This window comes from Natator depressus, chromosome 14 (genome assembly GCF_965152275.1).
Source record: "Natator depressus isolate rNatDep1 chromosome 14, rNatDep2.hap1, whole genome shotgun sequence".
Lineage (NCBI taxonomy): Eukaryota > Metazoa > Chordata > Testudines > Cheloniidae > Natator > Natator depressus.
Window position 1 is genome coordinate 7550750 of NC_134247.1, and position 24481 is coordinate 7575230.

General features: G+C 39.4%; 1 protein-coding gene across 2 annotated transcripts in view; it reads left to right on the top strand.

The window, feature by feature from the left end:
- Positions 1 to 24481, top strand: part of PRKCA (protein kinase C alpha) — a 315357-nt gene that overhangs the window by 190996 nt on the left and 99880 nt on the right. For both annotated transcript variants that reach the window (XM_074971004.1, XM_074971005.1), the window contains exons 4-5: positions 21223 to 21334; positions 22946 to 23074. In XM_074971004.1, coding sequence (XP_074827105.1) covers positions 21223 to 21334; positions 22946 to 23074 — 241 coding nt within the window. The remainder of the gene's footprint in view (positions 1 to 21222; positions 21335 to 22945; positions 23075 to 24481) is intronic.

The window sequence follows — 24481 nt, forward strand, 5'->3', positions numbered from 1 at the left end:
ACCACAGTAACCACATTGTAATTTTAAATATTGTGTTACAAAACTCAGCATATTGATTCTGTCCGGAGGTAACAATTGCCCAAAGAATTTTGGATTGAGATTATGTTGATTACTGTTGCTTTCAGTTTGGTAATGTTAACACATTTAGTGCTAAAACAGTTAAAATGTACATGTATGTCTTGGTACCTTCTGGCTGAAGAGGATTTCAGTTCTGGAGTCAATAAGTAAGGTTTGGTTTAGTGCTGAGATGCCCATATAAATGTGTCCTTCTCTTTCTAAGGACTTCTTATGAATTCAGACTCCCAGCATATGTTGGTTAATAGCTAGAAGGCTTTAAAAAAATAAATACAAATAGCTTTTTGTAAACACAAATACTGTACTAGTAACTGTAATTTTTAAATTCAGTCTTTTAAAGTTACTTGATGACATGACTTCTACATTGTAAGATTAAATTGAATTTAATCTAAAACAAAATCCTGCCCCCCCTTGCTCCTCATCTGTTCATAAAAGTAAATCATCTTCTGACAGCATTCTTTGTTTATGCATTTCCTGTAATTATGCTGCAGTTTCTTTGTTAAAAAAGAATGTACAAAAAATAGCAAGTAAATGCTGATTCTTCCCCAAATTTAACTGCCTATGTGGTAATTAGGAAATTATAAACCCCTGAGAGTACAGTTGCATAGATCTTCACTCTCCATATGCCAGCTCAATCAGTACTATTCTCTATAACAAGGATATGAACAAAAGGCAATTATTAAAATAGGTTGATTTTCTGATCATGTGTCTCTTAATAATAATTAATAATAAGAATAAAACCTTTTAATTTAGAGTGCATTCCAGGAGAGAACTGAAACCTCTGTCTGAAAATCTTTTTCTTTCTTTTAACTGTAGTTGAACCCTATTTCCCAATAGTTTGAGTCTCCCTCTGCCCTATAGAAAATTTAAAAAAATGAGCCATTTGCTAATAACACAACTGATAAAACCTAAATAAAGGTGAGACATGGAGGAGTGCTGGTAATATGCCAACCTTTATTTTCAAATCACATGATATGGGTCAGGGTAATAAAATACGGTTATACTCCTGTTATATCTCAGAAGTCCTACGACTTCAGTGGCTCCAGTAACAGTGTATGTCTGCATAAGGCCAGTTATAATTTTGGGCCGGATTTTGTCATCCTTATTCAGGCATAAATCCCCATTGAAGTCAATGGGATTTTGAATGAACAAAGATGAAATAAGGAAAACAGGCTTTGGCCCTTTTCATACTCTGACAACTGTCTGTTCATGTTCTACAACTGATTTTTTGTCTCCAAGGTGTGCAGCTCAAAACTGCTAGTATAAGACGGATCATTTCATTAGCTTCATGCTTTTTGAGAGAAATTCTTCTAAGCCAGAAAGTGTGCTTCTATAACATATTTCAGAATATTGTCTGACAGGACTAATATAGCAACTACCTTTAAAATGTTTAAACAAATATAATTGTGAATAAAGTCTCCCCTCCATAATTCAAACTACATCATTTATTTGGTGGGGTTCCCAACTACCTCAGGGTGTCTGAGTTTGCCGTCACTGGTGTTCCTCATACCATTGCTCTGCCTTCCTCGTTCCTGTTAGCAGGTGGTACGTTGAAATGTGTACAAATGTAGGATTCTGTGGGAAACAGGTTATTGTATTTTGAAATATCACACAAACAGCCAGTATGGCTGGAGAGAAATGAAAGTATAACCTGTGTGTGCACTTTTGAAAACCAAACCAAAGGTAGTATTACTGTCGTGCGCTTCTTGGAGCACAATGCAGCTTAGGATCTCAAAGCCACTTGTAAAAACATATGAAGTAAGCCTTACAGTGTCCTGGTGAGGTATCATTAGTAAAATCCCCATTTTATGTTATGAGGGCCATAGAAATGAAGTGTTGTGGCTAGGGTAAGACAGGAAATCTGCGTAAGAGCCAGGACTAGAATAGATCTTTTGGTTCCCAAATATGTTCCTTTGGTAACCTCTCTGTGTCAGACCATGCCAGTTGACTGTCAGCTAATGTCCCTATATATGTATGTGGAAGTGGGGCATTACCGGAGTCCCTTATTTACTACGGAGGCTTTTCACGAGGTCGAAGTTTAGTAAGGGATACAAAGAGTCTTAATTGTGGTTGGAGAGGTGTTTAGTTGGTGTTGTCAGCTCAGATTAGTTTCATGATTCTGAATGGATTGGTTGTGAAGATTTTGAGATCCTTTCTTAATTTTTCATATACATTTGTGTTTATAGCTCCCAGGAGTATATTTAAGCTATGACTACGCTACCTACCACTGGCAGCGACGTTTGGCAACACGCTTCAGTGAGAAGCAGGCTGTAGCCACAGATGTCAGTGAAAGGCTCCGGCAGAGGGGAGCCAGTGGAAAAAGGCTAGAGTCTCTCCCCACTGCTGGAGCCTTTCCCAGCTGCCTCACCCCTGCTAGACTCCAGCAGCAGGGAAGCAGTGGGGCATTACACTGCCAAAAATAACAGTGCAGATAAAGAGGCATCTCTTGGGAGGGTTGAGAGCCATATAGGTTATGTACTAAGTGAGTACATAACCACACCCTTCAGGCATGTTTTAACTCTCCTAAGCTGTGCCCCATGGTCTACAGCAGAGGTCGGCAACCTTTCAGAAGTGGTGTGCTGAGTCTTCATTTATTCACTCTAATTTAAGGTTTCACATGCCAGTAATGCATTTTAACATTTTTAGAAGGTCTCTTTCTAGAAGTCTATAATATATAACTAAACTATCGTATGTAAAGTAAATAAGGTTTTTAAAATGTTTCAGAGTAACAGCCATGTTAGTCTGTATTCGCAAAAAGAAAAGGAGTACTTGTGGCACCTTAGAGACTAACCAATTTATTTGAGCATGAGCTTTCGTGAGCTACAGCATCCGATGAAATGAGCTGTAGCTCACGAAAGCTCATGCTCAAATAAATTGGTTAGTCTCTAAGGTGCCACAAGTACTCCTTTTCTTTTTTAAAATGTTTAAGAAGCTTCATTTAAAATTAAATTAAAATGCAGATCTTATCAGTTTAGTGTGATCCTTGCCCTTGATTTTCCTTGCTGAATTTTTCAATGTCTGGCATGTATTTGGATACTTCAAGCTGCATACAAGCTTCTGAGTGATCAGTTGTTAACCAGCTCTGAGAGGGACAGAGGACAGATTTCATGTGTGAAAAATACCTGTTCACACAGGTATGTGGATCCAAATGCTAAAAGCATTTGCAAACGCAATTTTCTTCAAACAGTTAAATTTCACTGGCAGGGATATCCAGCAGGTCAGAAGAGAGGCCCCATGATCTTTCTGCAGATCTCCAAACTTTGATACTCACAAATCTGAGCTTTTTTTTTTTTTTACTGAATGAGCTGCATTTCGAAATCTTCAACACCCGTCCTCTGAAATACAGACTGGAAATCCAAGTTGCTTTCATTGAACTTTTCAGGTTTAATTAGAAAAGAAAGCATTGGGCCAAATCATTGGAAATCTTGAAATCTGTCAGAAAATTCTGATTCCAGTTCTTGCATGTACATTTTAATTTCAACATCAAATGCAGTACACTGTTCCACGTGGCATGATAGTGATGTAAGCAGCAAATCAGGACTTAAAAATATCCCAGTACAGTGGAGCTGGAACAATTTTTAAGGTGGGGGTGCTGAGCTGTGCCCCCTCTTGCCCCTGCCTGCACCCCTCACTGCCCCAGGCTGGGGCCAGTGGGCCACAGCTGGGGGCGGCTGCAGAGCCCTGGGCCGGCGGCCGGGACCTGGGGCTGAGCAGGGCTGGCGGACGGAACCCTGGCTGGCAGCCAGTACCCCAGGCCAGCAGCGGAGCCCCGAGACCGGTGGCCAGGACCCAGGCAGTGTGAGTGCCACTGAAAATCAGCTCACGTGCCACCTTTGGCACGCGTGCCACAGGTTGCCTACCCCTGGTCTACAGTGTTATTTATACCTGTGCTGGGGGCTTTGTGTTTATGTATGCTATAAACAATTGAAAAAAGGGGACAGTGTAGATGTTCCCTAAGGGAGTTGTGGTACCTGAATAAATCCCCATCCCACCAGTATCAGTGGCACCTGAATTAATGCATTAGTTCCTTAAAGTAATTTTGAATAATGAAACTCTTACTTCTTGCTAGAGGTGTAATCAATCCTATACTCAATACTCCTGTGTTAGCATATTTCAGACAAGTCTAAGGATCGTCTTATAGCTCACTGACAGCCTGTTTTACGATACCCTACCTAATTCATGTATCCTAATAAGAGAAAATTAGGTACACACATTAGAGTAATACCAGTAGTTTATTGTAACAAAACATTTACATTTGTTTTTTGTAGATTTTTCTCCTGGTACTGTTTTTTCCAGAAAACATTTCTGTGCTTTTTTCTAAACATATTATATATATTTTTTTAAATAGTGTAAGTTTGATTTAATCAGAAAAAGGTTGGTGGTTGTTGGTTACCAAATAAGAAAGCTTGTTATACCATTCGTTGTCCACCATTGAATGGAATCATAGGAGACGTATGTCCATCTATGGAAGTTATTTTTTCCAGGAGCAGCATCTAGCTCCTTGGCAGAGTCCTCAGACTTCATATAGATTGGTTGATAGCATTGGAGCTGTCCCTAGATCTGTTGTGTAGTTGCCGATGACCTTCCCTAACTTTCAGAATGCTGGTTTCCTGTGCCAGAACTTCCTGATTCTGAAGAACTTGGACACTTTGTTTCTTTTGTACAGTGTGTACTATTGAAACCTTACAGCCAAATCAAGGTTTGCTTCCTGATTAAATTTCAGTGCTGGTGCTGCACTGAATAATTTTCAGAATAGGGCATCTTGTTTGTGCATCTAATTTTCCTTGGAAAAAGTTAAATTGGAAACTTATGTGCTCAAACTATAACAGGGTTTAAAAGAGAACTGGATAAATTCATGGAGGTTAAGTCCATTAATGGCTATTAGCCAGGATGGATAAGGAATGGTGTCCCTAGCCTCTGTTTGTCAGAGGGTGGAGATGGATGGCAGGAGAGAGATCACTTGATCATTACCTGTTAGGTTCACTCCCTCTGGGGCACCTGCCATCGGCCACTGTCGGTAGACAGGATACTGGGCTGGATGGACCTTTGGTCTGACCCAGTATGGCCATTCTTATGTTCAAAAAAATTTATGTATAAACCATTTATTAGGGATGTGAAGGTATTTTATATGTTGTCACCCCCACCCCAACCCCCCCAAAAAAACTATATGAAGTCACTCACTTGTACTAGTCCTCTCCAACACATTCTTTTAGGCTTTTGCTATATTAATTCCCATCCTCGTCTAGTTTTATTGAACCCTAGTTATATCATGCCCTTTTCCCCTGCTTTTCCCTTCACCACCCATCCCCAGAAACTTCACACTGAAGCAGGGACCATAAACATAATTAGCTTTTAAAGCAGTGAAGGTGCTGTGTCTCCTAGTACACTTACAGCTCATGCTATACTGTCCTTGATAGGCTGACTCCCCAGAAAGAAATGAAAAAAAATCTTTTAAAAGCATTTTTATAGTTGTCGAGGCCAGAAGAGGACATTATATTTTAGTCTGATGTCCTGCATATCACAGACTAGAACATGGCCCAGTAATCTCTGCATATCTCAAATCGTCTGTGTTGCTGTCTGAGACAGGATTCTCTCCTTGGGTATGTTTTTTTTTTAGTGATTTTGCCTGTGCAAGCCCATTGTATCAGAAACTGGATATTGCTGGTTACCAATTAACAAAGCATGTTATACTATTTCTCGTCCTCACATCCTGGATTGTGATAATAGAAACCATATATTAAACCATGGAAGTTGTTTATTATTTCCAATAGCAGAACGTGGCTCCCTGGCACAAACTACAGACCCAGGTCTAAGCTGCCATCACAGTGGATGACTTTGTACAATATTTGACCATCCCAGCAGGAAAACGAAGGGTAAAAAGCAGACACACATTCAGAAACTGATACTACATCTGAATGCGGGTTTAGTTAATTAGTTGTACCCACTGTTTTGTGAGATATAGTGTGACTGAGTCTCAGTGTGCCAGAATCTGAAGGTCTTACTAGGGCAAAACTCCGACTGAAGTTAATAAAATTCTTGACTGAGTAAAGTACAGGAAGTATCTAGGATTTTTTCCCTACTGAGAAAAAATGCAGTAGATTTCTCTTCAGTATTTTTGATTAACTAGATCATTAATCAATAGTGAGGTAAATGTGTTATAAGTACAGTTTATCCAACACAAACTGCACACCGTCACAACAAAGCTCCATGTTGATCTAGTGTTGATCTAGTGTTTAATGGAGGATTTTGGAAAGAAAAAAATCCTGTGCAGTATGAACTGTACAGAATTCAGTGTTTCTTTCTATCACAGTAGGAAATGATGAGCGGTTGTAGTATGTTGTGTGTTGATTTGATGAAAACAGACCTGCCAGTCTTTTAGAAAATGCATTTGAAATTTGTGTTCTATTTCAGAAACTGTCAGTTATTCTTGCTCTTTACTGAAATGAGTTATCAAAAACTCACATCAAATATGCATAATTATTTGTATATCTAATTGTGAATAGGATCAGCGATTTCTTGATATGTTATAGTAAGTCATGTACATTTATCCATCTCTTACTATGTTGATATACTTTCAACATATACTTTATTAGATGTAGTTTGCCTTGTAAAGAGCATTAAGAATTCTTCTTTCTTTTCAAGAAATGCCAGAAACCCAGCATTGCCAAATAGATGAAGGAGAGTGTCTGTTTAACTTTAAAAGGGGTTTGAATCTCCTTTCTAACCAGTAGGAGCTATTCTAGTCTCAGTTAAAATAAGCTGTTTTCTGCAGTACTTTTTTCTTGTATTATTTTTGTTAACTAAGATTTCCTTTACTGTCCCATTACATATACTGCCAGGTAAGCTAATCTTTGGGCTGTATTCTATCATCTGTCCTTGGATAGAGTTTCCACTGTTACTAATTGGACTTAAATGGAAGAAGGCTCATTTCAGCAAAGCGAGTAAGCACATGCTCAAGTCCTTTCCTGCGGAGGGGTGGATGTAAGTGTTTCAATGCTTTGTTGGGTTGGTGTGGGGAAATTATGTGCCCTAAAACTAGTGTTAGTTTTCTCCTTTCCATTTTGAAGTGTGACTTTACGACAAGAAATATGAATGTAGGGCAGTACTGTGTTGACCAAGAACGATGCGTTCTATTATGTTGTCCTTATAAGGAACTTGCGAAATACTGATGAATTAATTCCAAAGGACTCTGAAGAAAGTGTGGAAGAGGCAGACAAAGTAGAAGACTTAAAACAGTATTCCATCAGCATGAACGGTGATATTTTGCAGGATGTCAATAACTTGTTGAAAAATAGTCCTATTCATATAGCCGACTAAGCAATGTGCTTGATTAAAAATCATCATCATTCAGGTGCATTGAGATGCTGTAGACCAGAACAAGGATTCTGGTTGGCTCTGGACAGCTCTTTTAAATTCGGTATTAACAAGTTGGATCTTAGAAGTTATAGATGAAAAAGACCTGTTCAAGGTGAATGCTTGCTCTGTAGGGTCGTAGTCCTCTATTGGAGATGGTAACAGAAATAAGCAGCTCCTGCTCTAGATCTAATTTTTTGTTTGATGGAAATATAACCTATAGTAAACTGTCATGTATATATTATTTCAAGTGTAGCATGTTTTAACCCATTTATGATACTAATCAAAGTACTTTGATAATAAAGGTATATAATCTAAAGCAGAGGTTCCCAAACTTTTCTTAGTGCTTACCTCCTTCCAGAACTACCAGCTGCCCACGTACCCCTTCCAGATTTACCAGCTGCCTGCATACGCTTGTCTGTCTCATCACCGATACTTTGTGTGTTCTTCTTAACACTACCTGTCTTTAGCTATCTGTCCATATTTCACTGTTACGTGCAGATATAGTTATAGTGTGGCGTATACAACTGAAAAAACCCAACCCTGACTTGGTTTTGAGCTCAGTTAGACTGGACAGTTGCTGGGCAACTGAACCAGCGCTGTATGGTAATTGGAGGTGAGGGCTCTGTACGTCAGCGTCCCTGTGTATCTGTGTTCTCGTTGCTAAATCTTGAGGTAAATTAACTACAATATTTTATATAACACATACCCACAGAATTTTAAAAGATCATCTGAGTTGCCTATTTTGAAAATGCAATAAATAAAATAATAAATAAAATCCACCATTACACAATTTCTTCCATGTAGACCCCCCCCCCCCCGCAAGATGTCTTGTACATGTACCACAGTTTGGGAACCCCATTCTAAAGAATAGTTAGGATCTTTGACAGTCTGCCTTATTCACTTTACTTTACTAGTGTACTGTATTTGAGCCAAACTTTCCTGTTTCTGGGCTAGTAACTTTAAAACATAATTATACGCTTACTGTAGCTCATATTTGCCATTTTACTTTTGCTGAATTACATGGCAGTTCTCTCTGTTTCTGAACAGTAGTTCAGAATCTGGTTGAGCTTTTTGGAGATTATTTCTGCTTGCTTAGCCTTGAGTTTGCTTTTTTCACATGCTGTGCCTAATGAATCATCAATTAAGGTAGGGCCCACCTTAAGAGCTGCAATTGCTAGAATTTATTTGTCATACCTTGTTGTTGAAGAAAATAAGTTCTAGAGAATTTGAAACAAAGGCTTTTTGAGGCACATGAACTCTGTAAGTTTAACTACTATGCATGAGAGAGTTCAGCCCTTGTTCCTAGAAAACTCATCCAAAGAACTGGTGAGTATAGTTCATTATTTATCTATAGGATGGGTAAAATGTGAGTGGGTGCAATAAGTCTTCTGTAAATAAATCTAAAACCCAACCTGAAGTATATGAACTTAAAGAATAGCTTCTGTGAGCTGTTATTTATTGTAAGAAATATTTGATATATTACAGCACATAAAAGCTGTATATTCTGATTTAGTATCCAAGGGTGGTTATTTTTTTCTTCAGACATAGTCTCCTGGAAAATCCCCAGATAGCCTCTTCACAGGATCTTTTCTCTGTCTTCTAGTAAATAAAGTTCAGTTTTTCTCTTGAAGTTATACAACTCTTGCTACCTTGCAAGGGGAATTGGATGTACAATTTCTGTTACCTTTCATCATTGTAGGGTATACTTGCATATTATGTATACTGTACATGATGTGGCAGAAAGTGGTCTGATAATTATTCTTTCCTTTCAGCCCTGATTCCTTGAGCCTTCCGTCTAGCAGTTGATGACCATTAAGACCGTCCCTTTCAGAGAGGAAGTGGGTATTGTCTTTGAGGAGAGAGCTAGACACAGATACTGGAATGTAGCCTAATCACAGCTGATATTTCAGTGTAATGGAACTGTTAGAGTTTCCTATTTGATAGTACTAGTGAATAAGAGGTTTTCTGTGTGTGACTCATGTCAACTAGCCTTTGCGGCGCCTCCATACACTGATGACACACATTATTACAAAAATAAACTAGCGGTAGAAATGTGTTTCCACATGGTCACCAGTATTTTCATTGGCATTTCCATAGGGTTGTTTCTAAATCGTGTCATATTTTATTCATTTTCTAATGGACAGTCCTATACAGTAACTCCTTTGAAACAAAAATAACTGTGCAGTCACTGTTTTTACTGTTGCTGAGTTCTCCTGTTAACCGAGTTAATATATTACCCTTCATAGAGTCATTATAGAGAGAACTGGTTCCTCTTAAATATGTATGTAATACATGTCAGAAGTTGAAATATGTCATTCACGCTGAATCGAGTGCAAACCAAAGTGGCAGAAAGTAGAGTCGGGTGGTTGAAAAGCTTGTTGTCCCAGAACCATTGCCTGTGGATGTCAGACAAGCTGGGAAGCTCTGAGCTCAAACAGAGGCGGGCTTGGGATAGGCAAAGCTGGCTGGGCAGGGTTTATGCAGAGAGCCCTTCCATGTCCCTTGTTGATTCTGTCAATTTCACACACACACACTGGCTGCACAAGATTCTTTTTCGCACCTGCAGCTACCAACAGATTGGTTTTCATGACACCAAGGTGCATAGACTGCTCGGAGAGCAATATCCTTGTAATATTTTCTTGATGTAAATTAGTTATAAATTTTCAAGGGTTTATTCCCCAAAAATCTCTGCTCTTGACTCCTTCCTATGTCTTACACTTTAGGCTACTTCTGGGTGCACGTAGGTAAACAGTAGGTGTTGGCCGTTATATTTGTAGGCTGTGGAATGGGATCATACCACGTATCTACTTGCATCAAAAGCAATAATTTTTTCAGCTTATTTGGTACATTATGCATTAATAATAACTAATACATAGGGAGTGGGAGGAATCATGTTATGTGGGAAGACCTGAATAACCTTAGATTTGCAGATGATATTGCTCTCATATCATTGACCAAGGAGGGCAGGGAATGGGGAAAATTCAGACTGAAGATCAGCATGGAAAAGATCATTTTGGCAATTGGAAGACAAGTGGAAGATCAAAGTTGAGAATCGGAAGAAATAGAAACATTTGTGTATACCTTGGGGGACTAGTACGGAAAAATGGGAATTGTGAAGATGATATAAAAAGAGGAATCGGACTCACCGCTGCAGCATTCAGAAAACACTGCAAGATCTGGAAGGCTGAAGACATTTAGATAATGTTTGAGACAAGAGTTGTGTCAATACTGCTGTGTGGTCAGAATGCTGGCGTCTGAGGAAAGCTGGTGAACAAAAGATAATGCCTGTGGAAATAAACTGACTGAGCGGAATACCGAGTGTTTCAAGAGTGCAGAAAATAAAAAATGAAGTGATAAGAAAATGAGTAGGGCAAGAAATAATGCTGTTACAGAAAATTAAAGAAAGACAACTGCGATGGTTGGGACACGTGTCAAGAATGGACCCAGAAAGGATACACGAGAAGGCAAGATACAGGAGTGCAAGGAACTAGAAATAGAGGAAAACCAAGGATGCATTGGATGGACATGGTGAAGAATAACCAATTTATTTGAGCATAAGCTTTCGTGAGCTACAGCTCACTTCGAAAGCTTATGCTCAAATAAATTGGTTAGTCTCTAAGGTGCCACAAGTACTCCTTTTCTTTTTGCAAATACAGACTAACACGGCTGCTACTCTGAAACTGTCATGGTGAAGAATGACATAGAACAAAAAGTTTTAAAGATGAATGAAGCTGGTACAAGACAGAAAGTGGTGGAAAGATTTCCTTCAGCCCCATTGTCATTGTTGATCTGGTGTACAGGAATAGAAGAAGAAGAAATAATACATAGCACTTAGATATGGCTTCACTAAAACTAGTAAATATCATTACCTGTGTTTTAAAGATGGGGAAGCTGAAGCACAGAGAAGTTAAGACTTGCTGAAGGCCATGCAGCATGTCAGAAGTAGAGCTGGAAAAAGAATCCAGATATCCTGACTCTGTCCTAAGTCTTGAGTTGTGCGAGCTACTGTAACCCATACCATGTGCTTGTGTAAATAATTGGTTTCTTTGCTGTATGATGATATAGCATTTTTGCACTTCATACAAATGTCAATTAATTTGACTTTGCAACAACACTGCATGGTGTTGTTCTAATTTTGTACTTGTGAAACTGAGGTACAGAGAGAATATGTGACTTAACCAAGGTTAAACAGCAAGTTAATGGCAGGGCCACAAATGTATTCTAGGAGTCCCACCCTGTGACTTCGACTCTAACTATTAAACAATATGCTGTTCAAATACGGAATTTGAAACAATCTGAACCTTTCTTATTCTCATAATCTATGGTAGCATTTTTCTTCCCTCCCCCCCCCCCCCCCCGGCCCTTTATTTTTCACACTCATCTAACATTACCAATAGTTAAATTTCCGATTCGAAATGATTACTTGACTTTAAGGAGGCATTTATCAGGATAGGCATCATAGCAGACCTTTCTGATGGCTAAATGCCCAAGGTGGTGTATGTTCATTCGCATTTGTTATGATGTTATAAACTAAGCTAAGATCTAGAACTTCAAGACAGACTTCCAGTTCCTGCTGGCACTGGAGAAATAACAGATCTCTTCTTTAAAAACAAACATGCATCTTTAAATAAAAAAAATCAAATCAGGATTGCTGTCCACATCATCCCATGTCTTTACTGTTAGAAGTATAAAGTATATTTTATAATTTATGTATTTAGCTTTTCCATGGCATCACCTACAAAACATTTCCACCAACATAAGCTAATTAGTTGTTCCACAACGTTTGCATCAGGGCAACTGCAAGTGTTGCTAGCCAGAAAAAGTACATAAACATTAATTTGTCTGGTTATTTAGGGTTTACCTACATCATAGAAATAGTGCTGTAGATTGTCAGTTTTACACTTTCTGTTCAAAGTTTAATGGCAACAGTCGTAACGGCCATTGTTGAACTATATTAGGTACCAGAGAGTAATAAATTCTGCTTGTGCGGCTGCAGGGAGAAGAATTTATCTTTAGTTTAATGAAAATGCATAGTGGGTTTTTTGTTGTTTTTTTTTTTTTTTTTTTAAAAAGGGTGGTTAGATTGTGCCTATATGTTGTTGTTCCTCCCTCTAGAGGAGTGTAAGTGTAATTGAGTATCTTCTCCTGTCTAGAATATTTAAAGGCACAGGAATGAAGTGGAGTAGTGACAAAAAGAAAATCTGTCCTAATCAGCCTGTTTGGCGGAGTGAATTACTTCTCTAGTTGTACACCTTTGGAGGTTTTGCCTCAGACTTAGATTAGTGAATAAGTTTGAGGACTCTTGGTGTAGTTCTTTTTGGACAAATCTTTTCATGTCAGAAATCCACCTGTTTTATTGTCTTTGGCAGTCTCCACTTAAATGTGACCCAAGATTAGAGTAACAGAGGTGTGCTTGAGATTAGCAAATAGGGCTGAGATTTTCAAAGCTGCCTAGTCAGTTTAGATACATGACTTCCATTCAATGTGAATGGGAATTGTGTATCTCGGTATGGCCTGTGAGGCTTGGAAAATCTCAGCCTAGGCGTAGTCGATGTGACAGCTCACCTAATATTGGTTGGTTCTATGCCTGTCTAGCCAATACAAGCATAAAATGCACAAAACTGTGTAAGGAGTAGTTGTTTCTGAGCAGGCAAAATAATGAAATACCTACATCACAAATTGCAAGAGCTTTCCTTTCCTATTTATCTAGATTAAGTCCAGTTGCACTAATTCTTTATAGTGAAAACGTGCTTTGATATTAGAAGACAGGTATGAGCAGGAAGCAGAGGTTTTACTACTTTTCAGCCTACAATAACATTACACATCTCAACTTATGTATCATAACTCAGCACTGCTTAATGATGGCAGGACGTTTACAGTTTTCCCATTGCCTTTTTACTGACTCTGTGAAAAGAAGAGTGAATTTTCCCTTTAGAGTATTTATGATTAATCTCTGCCAGGTTTAGTGCAAAATTCAGTAATCTTGCCAATAGAAGCCATTGCTTGACAGTTGGTTTGTCATGTTCTGCCTTGGCTTGGTCATATTTGCTACTAAGATGATATAGCCAGAGGTGCTTCTGGTGAGGAATTATTAAAGGTTAACTTTGGCTAAAAGTGAACAGGGTAAGAAAATTGCACAGCAATTTACAGCAATTGCATGTTTCCAAGTAAATATAAATGTATTCTTTGCGCTTTCTAAATGTCACGGGATTCATAATCCTTAAAATATTGTAAATCTGGACAAACATTCCTTATTTTTTTTTACTTACGCTTAGCTTGTTTTTCACAGCAGGGGTGGGCTGGGGCCAGGTTGCTCGGTGCTAGGCCCCCCACTAACGCGCCAAGCCACCCTGGACCCCGCGTCTCCCTGAAGCGCGGGGCCCCCCAAAGCGTGGCGCCTGGGGCAGTTGCCTCATTCCGTTCTACGGCCGGGATGGCTCTGCCTGGACCCTGCATCCCCCTGAAGCATGGGGCCCCCCAGAGCGCAGGGCCCAGGGTGATTGCCCTGATCCGTCTTATGGATGGGATGGCTCTGCTTGGACCCATTCTAGGCACCACCAAAAATTATACAAATCTGGCACCCATTAGTATGAATCCAGACCTGCAGGAACTTGCAGGATCATGCCCTAAGTAAGTTAAAAGAGCAGCTTTTAATAAATAATATGCACTTCACATGGTACACACTCTGGCAGCTCCTGTGTCTTTAGCATTAATAGGAATTCCTAGGATTTGGTGGATTTTGTGTGAGGGAATTCTTAATAGACTCTTCTAGTGCTTGAGGATATGCCTTTGTGGTTTTTCATTTTCTTCTGCCACTAGAGCACCTTTTTAGTAGCTCGATTACAGGCACAGTCTGGAGCCTCACGTGCAAAGATAGATATAGCAGCTTTCCTCCTCCTACTGCTGCCATTAAACAATAAACACAGTGCCATATACCACCAGACACTGGACTCCTCCTTAAAATATAACAGGATGTGAGATTAGAACAAGATCCTGTGATCTCTTTACTTCCTGGATACTATAAGAGTGATATGTGGGAGCCCAAATGTTCATGGGAAGTGCAGCATTCACATTGTTGAAGACAACAGGTGGATAGTTAACGGAAAGGATGTTTCTGTTCAGTGCCTTAGGGAAATAGTTCAAGTACAATTCATTCATAGAAAAATGTTACTGTTGTAATACTACAAAAGTCATTACATCAGTGAACTACCTAGTGTGTGTATTGGTAAATATGTAGTGTTCTATCTAATACGATGCATTAAGCTACATAGATTGTACCCTTTTTATGCATTTTCATGTTTACTTCAAATTCGCTACATCCTTGTCGTGTTGTGGAACCTATTTTTCAAAGGTTGTTTTATGGAATTTCACATTTTATTTGCTATACCCATGCAATTAGGAAACAAAGTAATGACTGAAGTGCTCTCACGTGAATTCTCAGATACTGTTTTAGAATATGTGGAAGAGATGATCATAGAAGGCTCTGTCTTCTGAATGATTTTATCTTGGGTCCTTTTTTTTAACACACATGTGCATACCCCTTTTCCTTGTTCAGTGAATATAATCAGACCTTGTCTTAGGCAATGGTCTGGGTAATGTATTTGCCTTGAAATCATGGCTTTATAGGTGTGCTTGTACCGTTCCATATTTCATGCTGCCACTGCTGCACAGACAGTTGGAAGTCCTGTAGTGTAGTTTAAGATTAGACACACACATACAGCAACATTCCCTGCAGATCTAGTGAGCTAGATCGCCAAATGCCAGCCCAGAATGGAAAAGATGTTTCACCGTGGCAACATGAATCTTTCAGGACTTGTTGCCCAGCCAAAAAAACACAGGATTCAAAAAAGAGAGAGTTAGACTGGGGGAAAATGCCTCCTGTCATTTTCTAGCCTTAAAAGTTCCTGAGGTTTTTGTGTTTGCTGTCAATGAAGCAACTGGAAAATGTTTTAAATGGATTTCATATGAAGGGAGAATTTCCATTTCAGCAGGATTTTTGATATTTCTATCTCTGCATTCACATTCAGCCAAGAAGGAGTCTTTTCTTGCGAGTGTGAATGTGTAGAATAAAATGGTCAGAGCAAATGTACTGCTGCTCAGAAGATCGAAGTCATGCTGTGTGTGTTGTTTTAAACATAGCAGTACAGGCGGTTTCTTAAGTTGGGCAGGAAACTACTATTAAATGGAAGGTAAAAAGTTGCACAATGTTTATATTTAAATATATATATGTGTAGATAACGGAGTGCCTTGTAAGTATTTGTGAAAGCCAGTGTAAGTCATATAATATTCTATCCCAATTAATTTATTTCTGTAGCATTTTACTGGCAAGAGGTGAGCGCCAAATTCTACCCTCGTGCATATACATAATTCTGTTTAAGTCAATAGTTGTTTTCTGGAGATAGCTGAGGACAGAACTTGCCCCCAAGTTTGCATGCTATTGGCTTAAAGATTTGATCTTTCGGAAGTTTCATAAAACGTTTTACTCATTGATATTAGGTGAGATTAAGCAAGTGGTAGTCCCATGGACGGCTCATTGTTATGCTGCTTTATGACAAGAGTGGTCTAGGCTTTTGTAATATGAGAGACTATTAGGCTGTACAGTTAGGCGCTGATCCTGTAAATGGTTCTGCACATACTTAGTGATTACTTTGAATGGAAGTACTCACGATAGTCATGTTAAGCGCAAGTATCAGAGTTGTAGGATCAGGGCTGTCCAGTTTAATGGAGCTGTCTGGTAATGGAGCACTCTCTGGTGTCCCACTATTAAACTCAGGTATGCATAATCAAAATGGGTAAAAAAGGTGCTCTGTATGGTTAAATAAGCTTTCTTGTTATGACACACGGTATTGAATCAACTGATGATAACCAAGGCAGCCACATGATCTGTTTCTATGGCATAATCCTGCTTTGCCCAAATGTTTGAATAGTAATTTAACAAATAAAACAAAAACAAAAAAGTAAAAAGGTATTGCACAATTATAACATGTATATAATGAGCCCAACACTGTATTTTTATTATTTGTATTTTGTCATTTATGTTAATTATTTTATACATAAATCAGGAGTGTTTAAAGCATATTATACCACTATAAAAATACAATGAAATTGGGTAAAATAATGGTGTTAACTATATAAAATGACAGGTTTCAGAGTATCAGCCGTGTTAGTCTGTATCCGCCAAAAGAACAGGAGGACTTGTGGCACCTTAGAGACTAACAAATTTATTTGAGCATAAGCTTTCATGAGCTACAGCTCACTTCCACTGCATGCATCCGATGAAGTGAGTTGTAGCTCACGAAAGCTTATGCTCAAATAAATTGGTTAGTCTCTAAGGTGCCACAAGTACTCCTTTTCTTTTTAGATAAAATGAAACTGTGTAAAGTCAAACAACACATGACTTCATAGAATCATAGAATATCAGGGTTGGAAGGGACCCCAGAAGGTCATCTAGTCCAACCCCCTGCTCGAAGCAGGACCAATTCCCAGTTAAATCATCCCAGCCAGGGCTTTGTCAAGCCTGACCTTAAAAACCTCTAAGGAAGGAGATTCTACCACCTCCCTAGGTAACGCATTCCAGTGTTTCACCACCCTCTTAGTGAGAAAGTTTTTCCTAATATCCAATCTAAACCTCCCCCATTGCAACTTGAGACCATTACTCCTCGTTCTGTCATCTGCTACCATTGAGAACAGTCTAGAGCCATCCTCTTTGGAACCCCCTTTCAGGTAGTTGAAAGCAGCTATCAAATCCCCCCTCATTCTTCTCTTCTGCAGACTAAACAATCCCAGCTCCCTCAGCCTCTCCTCATAAGTCATGTGCTCTAGACCCCTAATCATTTTTGTTGCCCTTCGCTGGACTCTCTCCAATTTATCCACATCCTTCTTGTAGTGTGGGGCCCAAAACTGGACACAGTACTCCAGATGAGGCCTCACCAGTGTCGAATAGAGGGGAACGATCACGTCCCTCGATCTGCTGGCAATGCCCCTACTTATACATCCCAAAATGCCATTGGCCTTCTTGGCAACAAGGGCACACTGTTGACTCATATCCAGCTTCTCGTCCACTGTCACCCCTAGGTCCTTTTCCGCAGAACTGCTGCCTAGCCATTCGGTCCCTAGTCTGTAGCGGTGCATTGGATTCTTCCATCCTAAGTGCAGGACCCTGCACTTATCCTTATTGAACCTCATCAGATTTTTTTTGGCCCAATCCTCCAATTTGTCTAGGTCCTTCTGTATCCTGTCCCTCCCCTCCAGCGTATCTACCACTCCTCCCAGTTTAGTATCATCTGCAAATTTGCTGAGAGTGCAATCCACACCATCCTCCAGATCGTTTATGAAGATATTGAACAAAACCGGCCCCAGGACCGACCCCTGGGGCACTCCACTTGACACCGGCTGCCAACTAGACATGGAGCCATTTATCACTACCCGTTGAGCCCGACAATCTAGCCAGCTTTCTACCCACCTTATAGTGCATTCATCTAGCCCATACTTCCTTAACTTGCTGACAAGAATACTGTGGGAGACAGTGTCAAAAGCTTTGCTAAAGTCAAGAAACAATACATCCACTGCTTTCCCTTCATCCACAGAACCAGTAATCTCATCATAAAAGGCGATTAGATTAGTCAGGCATGACCTTCCCTTGGTGAATCCATGCTGACTGTTCCTGATCACTTTCCTCTCATGTAAGTGCTTCAGGATAGATTCTTTGAGGACCTGCTCCATGATTTTTCCAGGGACTGAGGTGAGGCTGACTGGCCTGTAGTTCCCAGGATCCTCCTTCTTCCCTTTTTTAAAGATTGGCACTACATTAGCCTTTTTCCAGTCATCCGGGACTTCCCCCGTTCGCCACGAGTTTTCAAAGATAATGGCCAAGGGCTCTGCAATCACAGCCGCCAATTCCTTCAGCACTCTCGGATGTAACTCGTCCGGCCCCATGGACTTGTGCACGTCCAGCTTTTCTAAATAGTCCCTAACCACCTCTATCTCCACAGAGGGCTGGCCATCTCTTCCCCATTCTGTGATGCCCAGCGCAGCAGTCTGGGAGCTGACCTTGTTAGTGAAAACAGAGGCAAAAAAAGCATTGAGTACATTAGCTTTTTCCACATCCTCTGTCACTAGGTTGCCTCCCTCATTCAGTAAGGGGCCCACACTTTCCTTGGCTTTCTTCTTGTTGCCAACATACCTGAAGAAACCCTTCTTGTTACTCTTGACATCTCTTGCTAGCTGAAACCTAGTTTGCAAACTAAAAGCTAAATTCAACAAACAATTTATTGACCTGATTTAAAGAGACTTGGAAGCAGAATCAACAATGTCAGACAATAAGTATAAGGATAATTGTAAATACTTGACAGGTGATCACTCCAATTCTCATGTACCAGCCGGAGGCAATATACATCACAGATAAAGTATATTGTACAAGTATTTCTATGCTATGACAACTATTTGACAATTGTTTTACAGTCTTAGTGTAATATTACAGGTACAGCAGATTATTGATTAAGCATTCACAATGATCGTTTCCTGTATTTGCTTTTCCCTTACAGTTTTATAAACTGTCGATCATAAATGTCATTTATGGCAGATGTTTAACACAAGTTTTTAAAAAAGTCCCTCTCCAGTGTTAGTCTTAGCAACAGATTTACTTAGCAACAGCAACAGTGGTTAGGAAAATAATGTTTATATATAATTATAAATTAAGGCAGCATTTAGCCCTGCTCCTTCCTAATTAAAAATAGAATGAAGAGTTAGCATTGAAACTTTGTTTTAAATGGTTTCGATATTACTGTGCACTCCTTCTCCTCCAGAGGAGCTGTCATATTCTATTCTTCAGATAACCTTTCTGAAAAGTCACATTCCCATGACCCCATACTACAAGATCCCATTGACTATATCTTTAATAAACAACAAACAGATGTTCTCTGGAAAATTTTGAGTGTAGTTCAATTTAGACTGACAGCGTTCATGAAATAAATATTGTACAGCATTTCCTTTCATAACATATTTCAAGCTGAGAAATAAACAACAGACAATGTAATATACTGTCAACTTGAAATCTTAGTTCATGTGTTTTATTTTTCTTATGAATTGTCTCAAGTATTATCTGAAAAGCGGAAATGACCTTTACTGGCAAGCTTGATTTAAGTTGACATGTTACTTTATTTTTGCTGATTGTATAGTAATACTCTAAATGTAAAATAATATGACAATTGGTATTAATTTAAAATGTACACAGAAACTTTTTGTAGAAGATGTCGGAGGGTTCGGGGTGGGGGAAGGATGAGCTACCTGGTGCCTGTCATCGAGTACCTCCTTCTCTACAGCTGGGGATCTCCCCATTTGGCAGTGGCCTAATCAACTACACCTACCTGTTGAGGGTGGCATTTAGATTAAGATGTAGCTATTTGCTGTGTTAAAGGAGTCCTTGTATGACAATTAGGTATTCATAAAGTTGTAATAATGCTAGAAGGAGCTAAAATTGCATAATCCCTTTCTCCATGGAGTTAGTCAGAGAATTAGCAGAAAGAAAGAAAGAAAGAGTGATGTAATTAATTTCAGATTCAAAATCATAGTAATTTTTCATCTGATCCACTTCTGACCCTCTGCCCCAACCTGGAGCACCCTGAACCCCTCATTTCTGGCCCCACCCTGGAGCCCACATCACCAGCTGAGATCCCGTACCCCTCCCACACCCCAATCCCCTGACTGAGCCTGGAGTCCACTCCCACACTCTGAACCCCTTGGCCCTACCGCTCAGCCTGGAGCCCCCTCCTACACCCCAAACCCCTCATCCCTGGCCCCACCCCATAGCCTGCACCCCCAGCCAGAACCCTCACCCCCTTCCACACTCCAACCGCCTGCCCCAGCACAGAGCCCTCTCTCTCACTCTGAACCCCTCAGCCCCAGCCCCCCCGAACCCCAAATCCCTCATCCCTGACTCCACCCCAGAGCCCACACCCCTAGCCAGAGCCCTCACCCCCTCCTGCACCGCAGCCCGCTGCCACAGCCGGGTGAAAGTGAGTAAAGGTGGCGGAGGGAAGGGGGATGGAGTGAGTGGGGGCAGGGCCTTGGGGAAGGGGGCAGTGCAAGGGTATTTGGTTTTCTATGGTTAGAAAGTTGGCAAACCCTGTTTGAAGTTATCATACTGTATTTGTTTGATTTAAATGATTTTACTGATCCTAAACTAGAAATCTTTTCCGTGGCCAGTGGCATTAAGATGTCTCGTCACTATACATTTCTTAGTTGGAATTTCAGTCTGAGTAAAATATTTAGCATGTCAAGTTAAAATGAGCTAATTTTGCTTTATAATCAAACAGATTTACAATATTTGAACATCATCTTTGATATCCTGATTTTACAGTAGTTCTTTCCATGTTCAGATAAAAGCGCTTACCTGAGTGTCAGAACAAACTTCCAAAACATGTTTTTTTCCAAATATCATATATCTTTATTTAGAAGCAATGACTGCTATTACATGTAATCCGTCACAACTTGTGAATAAAGATATCTAGTATATGCCATGTTCACTGAAGGCTGAATCCTGTTGTTGTTTAGTATGCAATCCTGCTCCTGTCAATGTGTATTTTAATTGCAGATTGATAGCTGTACCAACCCTAGGTTCACTCAGATAGCATGTACCTTGTGAATTTGCTGTATTCTACAATACATATTGTGTGCTTTTCTGCTACATAAACTGTGGCGCTCTAATGTATTCAACATTTACAATAATATATGAAATTTGGCTTGCAGTTTTATTAGACATTACTTAAGAACCTATTTCTGCTTCCTCTTTAGGATCCCAGAAGCAAACATAAGTTTAAAATCCACACATATGGAAGCCCGACATTCTGTGACCATTGTGGGTCATTGCTGTATGGACTTCTACATCAAGGGATGAAATGTGACAGTAAGTAAGTTTTTCTAATGTTATTAAAATGGCCTTTTAGATAATAAGGGAAACCATTAGGCATCAAGCGTCCTCTTTCCTTTGTCTGGAAAAATATTGTTTCAATTACAGTTAATTACAGTACTGTATATTTCAAATGAATATTTCATTACTGAAGGCTCTCTTAGTAAAACAATATAAATCAGCCAAACCTCCTCCAGTGGGAAAAATGCTGTAAAAATATGCTAATGCAAACCATCTTGGTTACTGAAAAAGCAATCTATCAAGTTTGATGTGGCTAAAGTGTATTTGCCATCACAGTTCTGAAGATTGTTCTACTTGGGGTGGAAGGGATGAATCCTTTGTGGAGACATCGGTTCAGCCCAGCTGTTAGCTAAGGTCCCATATTTCATAGTCACCCCTGCAACAACCATAATTCATATGGAATGTGTACCCCAAAAGATAGGCAAAGGAATCATCTGTTGGCATGTAAAAGGGTGGCAGAAAAACAAAAGATGGCTTAAAATGCCTAAATATTATTTGTACTGTCACAACAGAGCCATGCTTTGGTCTGGCCATTCTCCCTATTGTCCCACCTCCTGACTCCTCAAATGCACTTCCTACAACCATTGCCTTGATTTGCTCTCCTCCAGTGTCATCCCACTTCCCTTCCAAACTCGCTACCTCCTGCTCCACTTCAAGTCAATGTTCATAATGACCTCTTCATGGCCACATATTACACCCTATCTAGTCCATCCTCATATTCCTTGATCTCTTGTGTGCTGATGATATGATCTGTCATCATCTCCTTGAAATCTTGTTCTCCCTTGACTTTCTTGTTTTCAGTTCTTTTCATCTCTCTCACTGTTCCTGGAATATTTACTGTGGTGGCAGGGGTGGGGCATGCACTCTCTCACCTTAAATCCTGCATCTCAGTTTGTGTCTCTAACATCTGTTGCTAGATTTCTCATCATAATTTAAGTTTAACATGATTAATATTTTAATTCCTTATCTTCCATCCCAAACCTTCCACTCATCCTTTTCTTTGCCATTGGTGGCATCTGCACCATTAACCTGTCACCTAGGTAGGTAACATGGGTATGATTTTCCACTGCCTTCTCTCTAGATCACATATCCAGGTCATGTCCAAATCTTGACATCTCTTCTGTTGTCACATCTGCATGATCAGCCTTTTCTCTCATTTTGTCTCCCACCCCCCATGCCGGTATTATGGAAATTAGCACAGTAATATTTACAGTTTTGTATTTCATCTGTAAGCAAACTGTCAATTTCTGTATTGGTTACAGTAATTTATAGCAAATGTTCTAGTATTTTGGATCAAGTCTTTGTTCCATGGACTCTTCATTTTGTCTCTTTTACATTCCGTTAATAAGGTCACACTTTTAGGTGACTGAAGCTGAGCCTTTTTTTGTGGTTAATACTTCAGTGTTTTTTAATGATATTTATAAGGCGAGCCATTGCATTTTCGTCAGTAAAAAAACAAACAACCAACCGTTAATCGGATGTGATAGAATAATGTTACCGTTCATGTTTACCATATGTATTTAGCATAAATATATTGACTTTCATACATACCATCATTTTCTGAACCTTTTCTTTCCTGATCCACAGCTTGCGATATGAATGTTCATAAACAGTGTGTAATAAACGTCCCAAGTCTGTGTGGAATGGATCACACAGAGAAGAGAGGAAGGATTTATCTGAAAGTTGAAGTCAGTGGTGACAAATTGCAAGTCACAGGTAAAAAAAGAAAAACAAAAAGTGTTCTGGGAATTGGTGACAATAGAAGGGTTTAATTTGAACTTTCCTGGGCTTTGGAATAACTAACATAAGTTATGTGTTCGGCATTATTTGTAGCCTGTTTATGTGCAGTGAGTGAAATCTAGGCTCATTGAAGTAAATAACAAAAAAACCCATTAATGTCAGTAAGGCCAGGATTTCATTCAATATGTACTTTAGTCTAAGAAATGCTATGTTAATTATTATTTAAAAGAGCAGGTTTGTTTATAATAGATACACACATGATTCAAAGAAATAATAGTGGCTCTAAATTAAAACTCAGGAATATTAACTTTAAAATCTTTGTGAAATCAATTTTTCAGGTAACCAGCAGTAACCTAAAACGTTCTGAAAAGTAGGGCCTCAGTTACTCAAAAAGAAAGAAAAAAAGGCAAGAGACTGCTTAGCTTTCTCCACCAGCTAAAATGTTATGCCCTATAGTTCACACACAGGCCATTTGGATTTGGTCTCAAATACTCTTCCAGGCAAAATATAAATATTATAAAATGACGTTCTGGGGAAAGAGAGGTGGTGTGTTTTATTGAAAATATTTTCTTAGACATTTATAGTGCTTCATTTGCTTTCTTTTTTGGCTCTGGATTGTTGGGAGTATACTGAAGTTATGCCTCACGCAGGGGTGTAATTTTTTTTGTTTTGTTTTTCCAAGTTTGGGGCTAAAGTGTGCCCTCAAGTAGGCACATATTCCTTGTGTTAACTTCAGTAGAGCTTCCTCATCCATATGAGAGAATGGAATTTGGCCTTCAGTTACCGAGACATTAACAAACATCAAATACACATTCCTTGCTTTGTTGATCATTTTTATATTTTAGCTAGGGAGTGACTAGCAGTGTACCGGAAGTGTTTACAGGATGGTGACAAATGTTACAGTTCATTCGTATTTAAAGTAAATTATTTGTATTCTTACTTCCAGAATACTATGTGCAGTTCAGATTAAAATGTATTTACACTAAAAGAGCTGATGGTGTGGAGAGTAGGAAAGGAGGAGGAGATAGGGGGTGGTATAGTTGAGCCTTGTTCTCCTCTATCTCACGGGTGGTAAAGATTGTGTTGAACCAATATGTAAAATATATCTGAAACCCAAATAAATTGTCATGCCCTCATTTTCCAGACAGTCCCATACACTAATAAAAACAGATGTCAGACCCCACTAATTAAATTTACAGTGTTACTTGAAAACAATAGAAATAATGAAATGTGACGTCATTGGGAAGTGCTTCCAGTAATAAGCTGGGATTAAATCCTGGCCCCATTGAAGTCAATGGGTATTTTGCCACTGACTTCAGGAATTCAACCCAAATGACCAAGACTCCTCCAGTGGCGGGATCTGTAAAGCAAACATATGAGAAA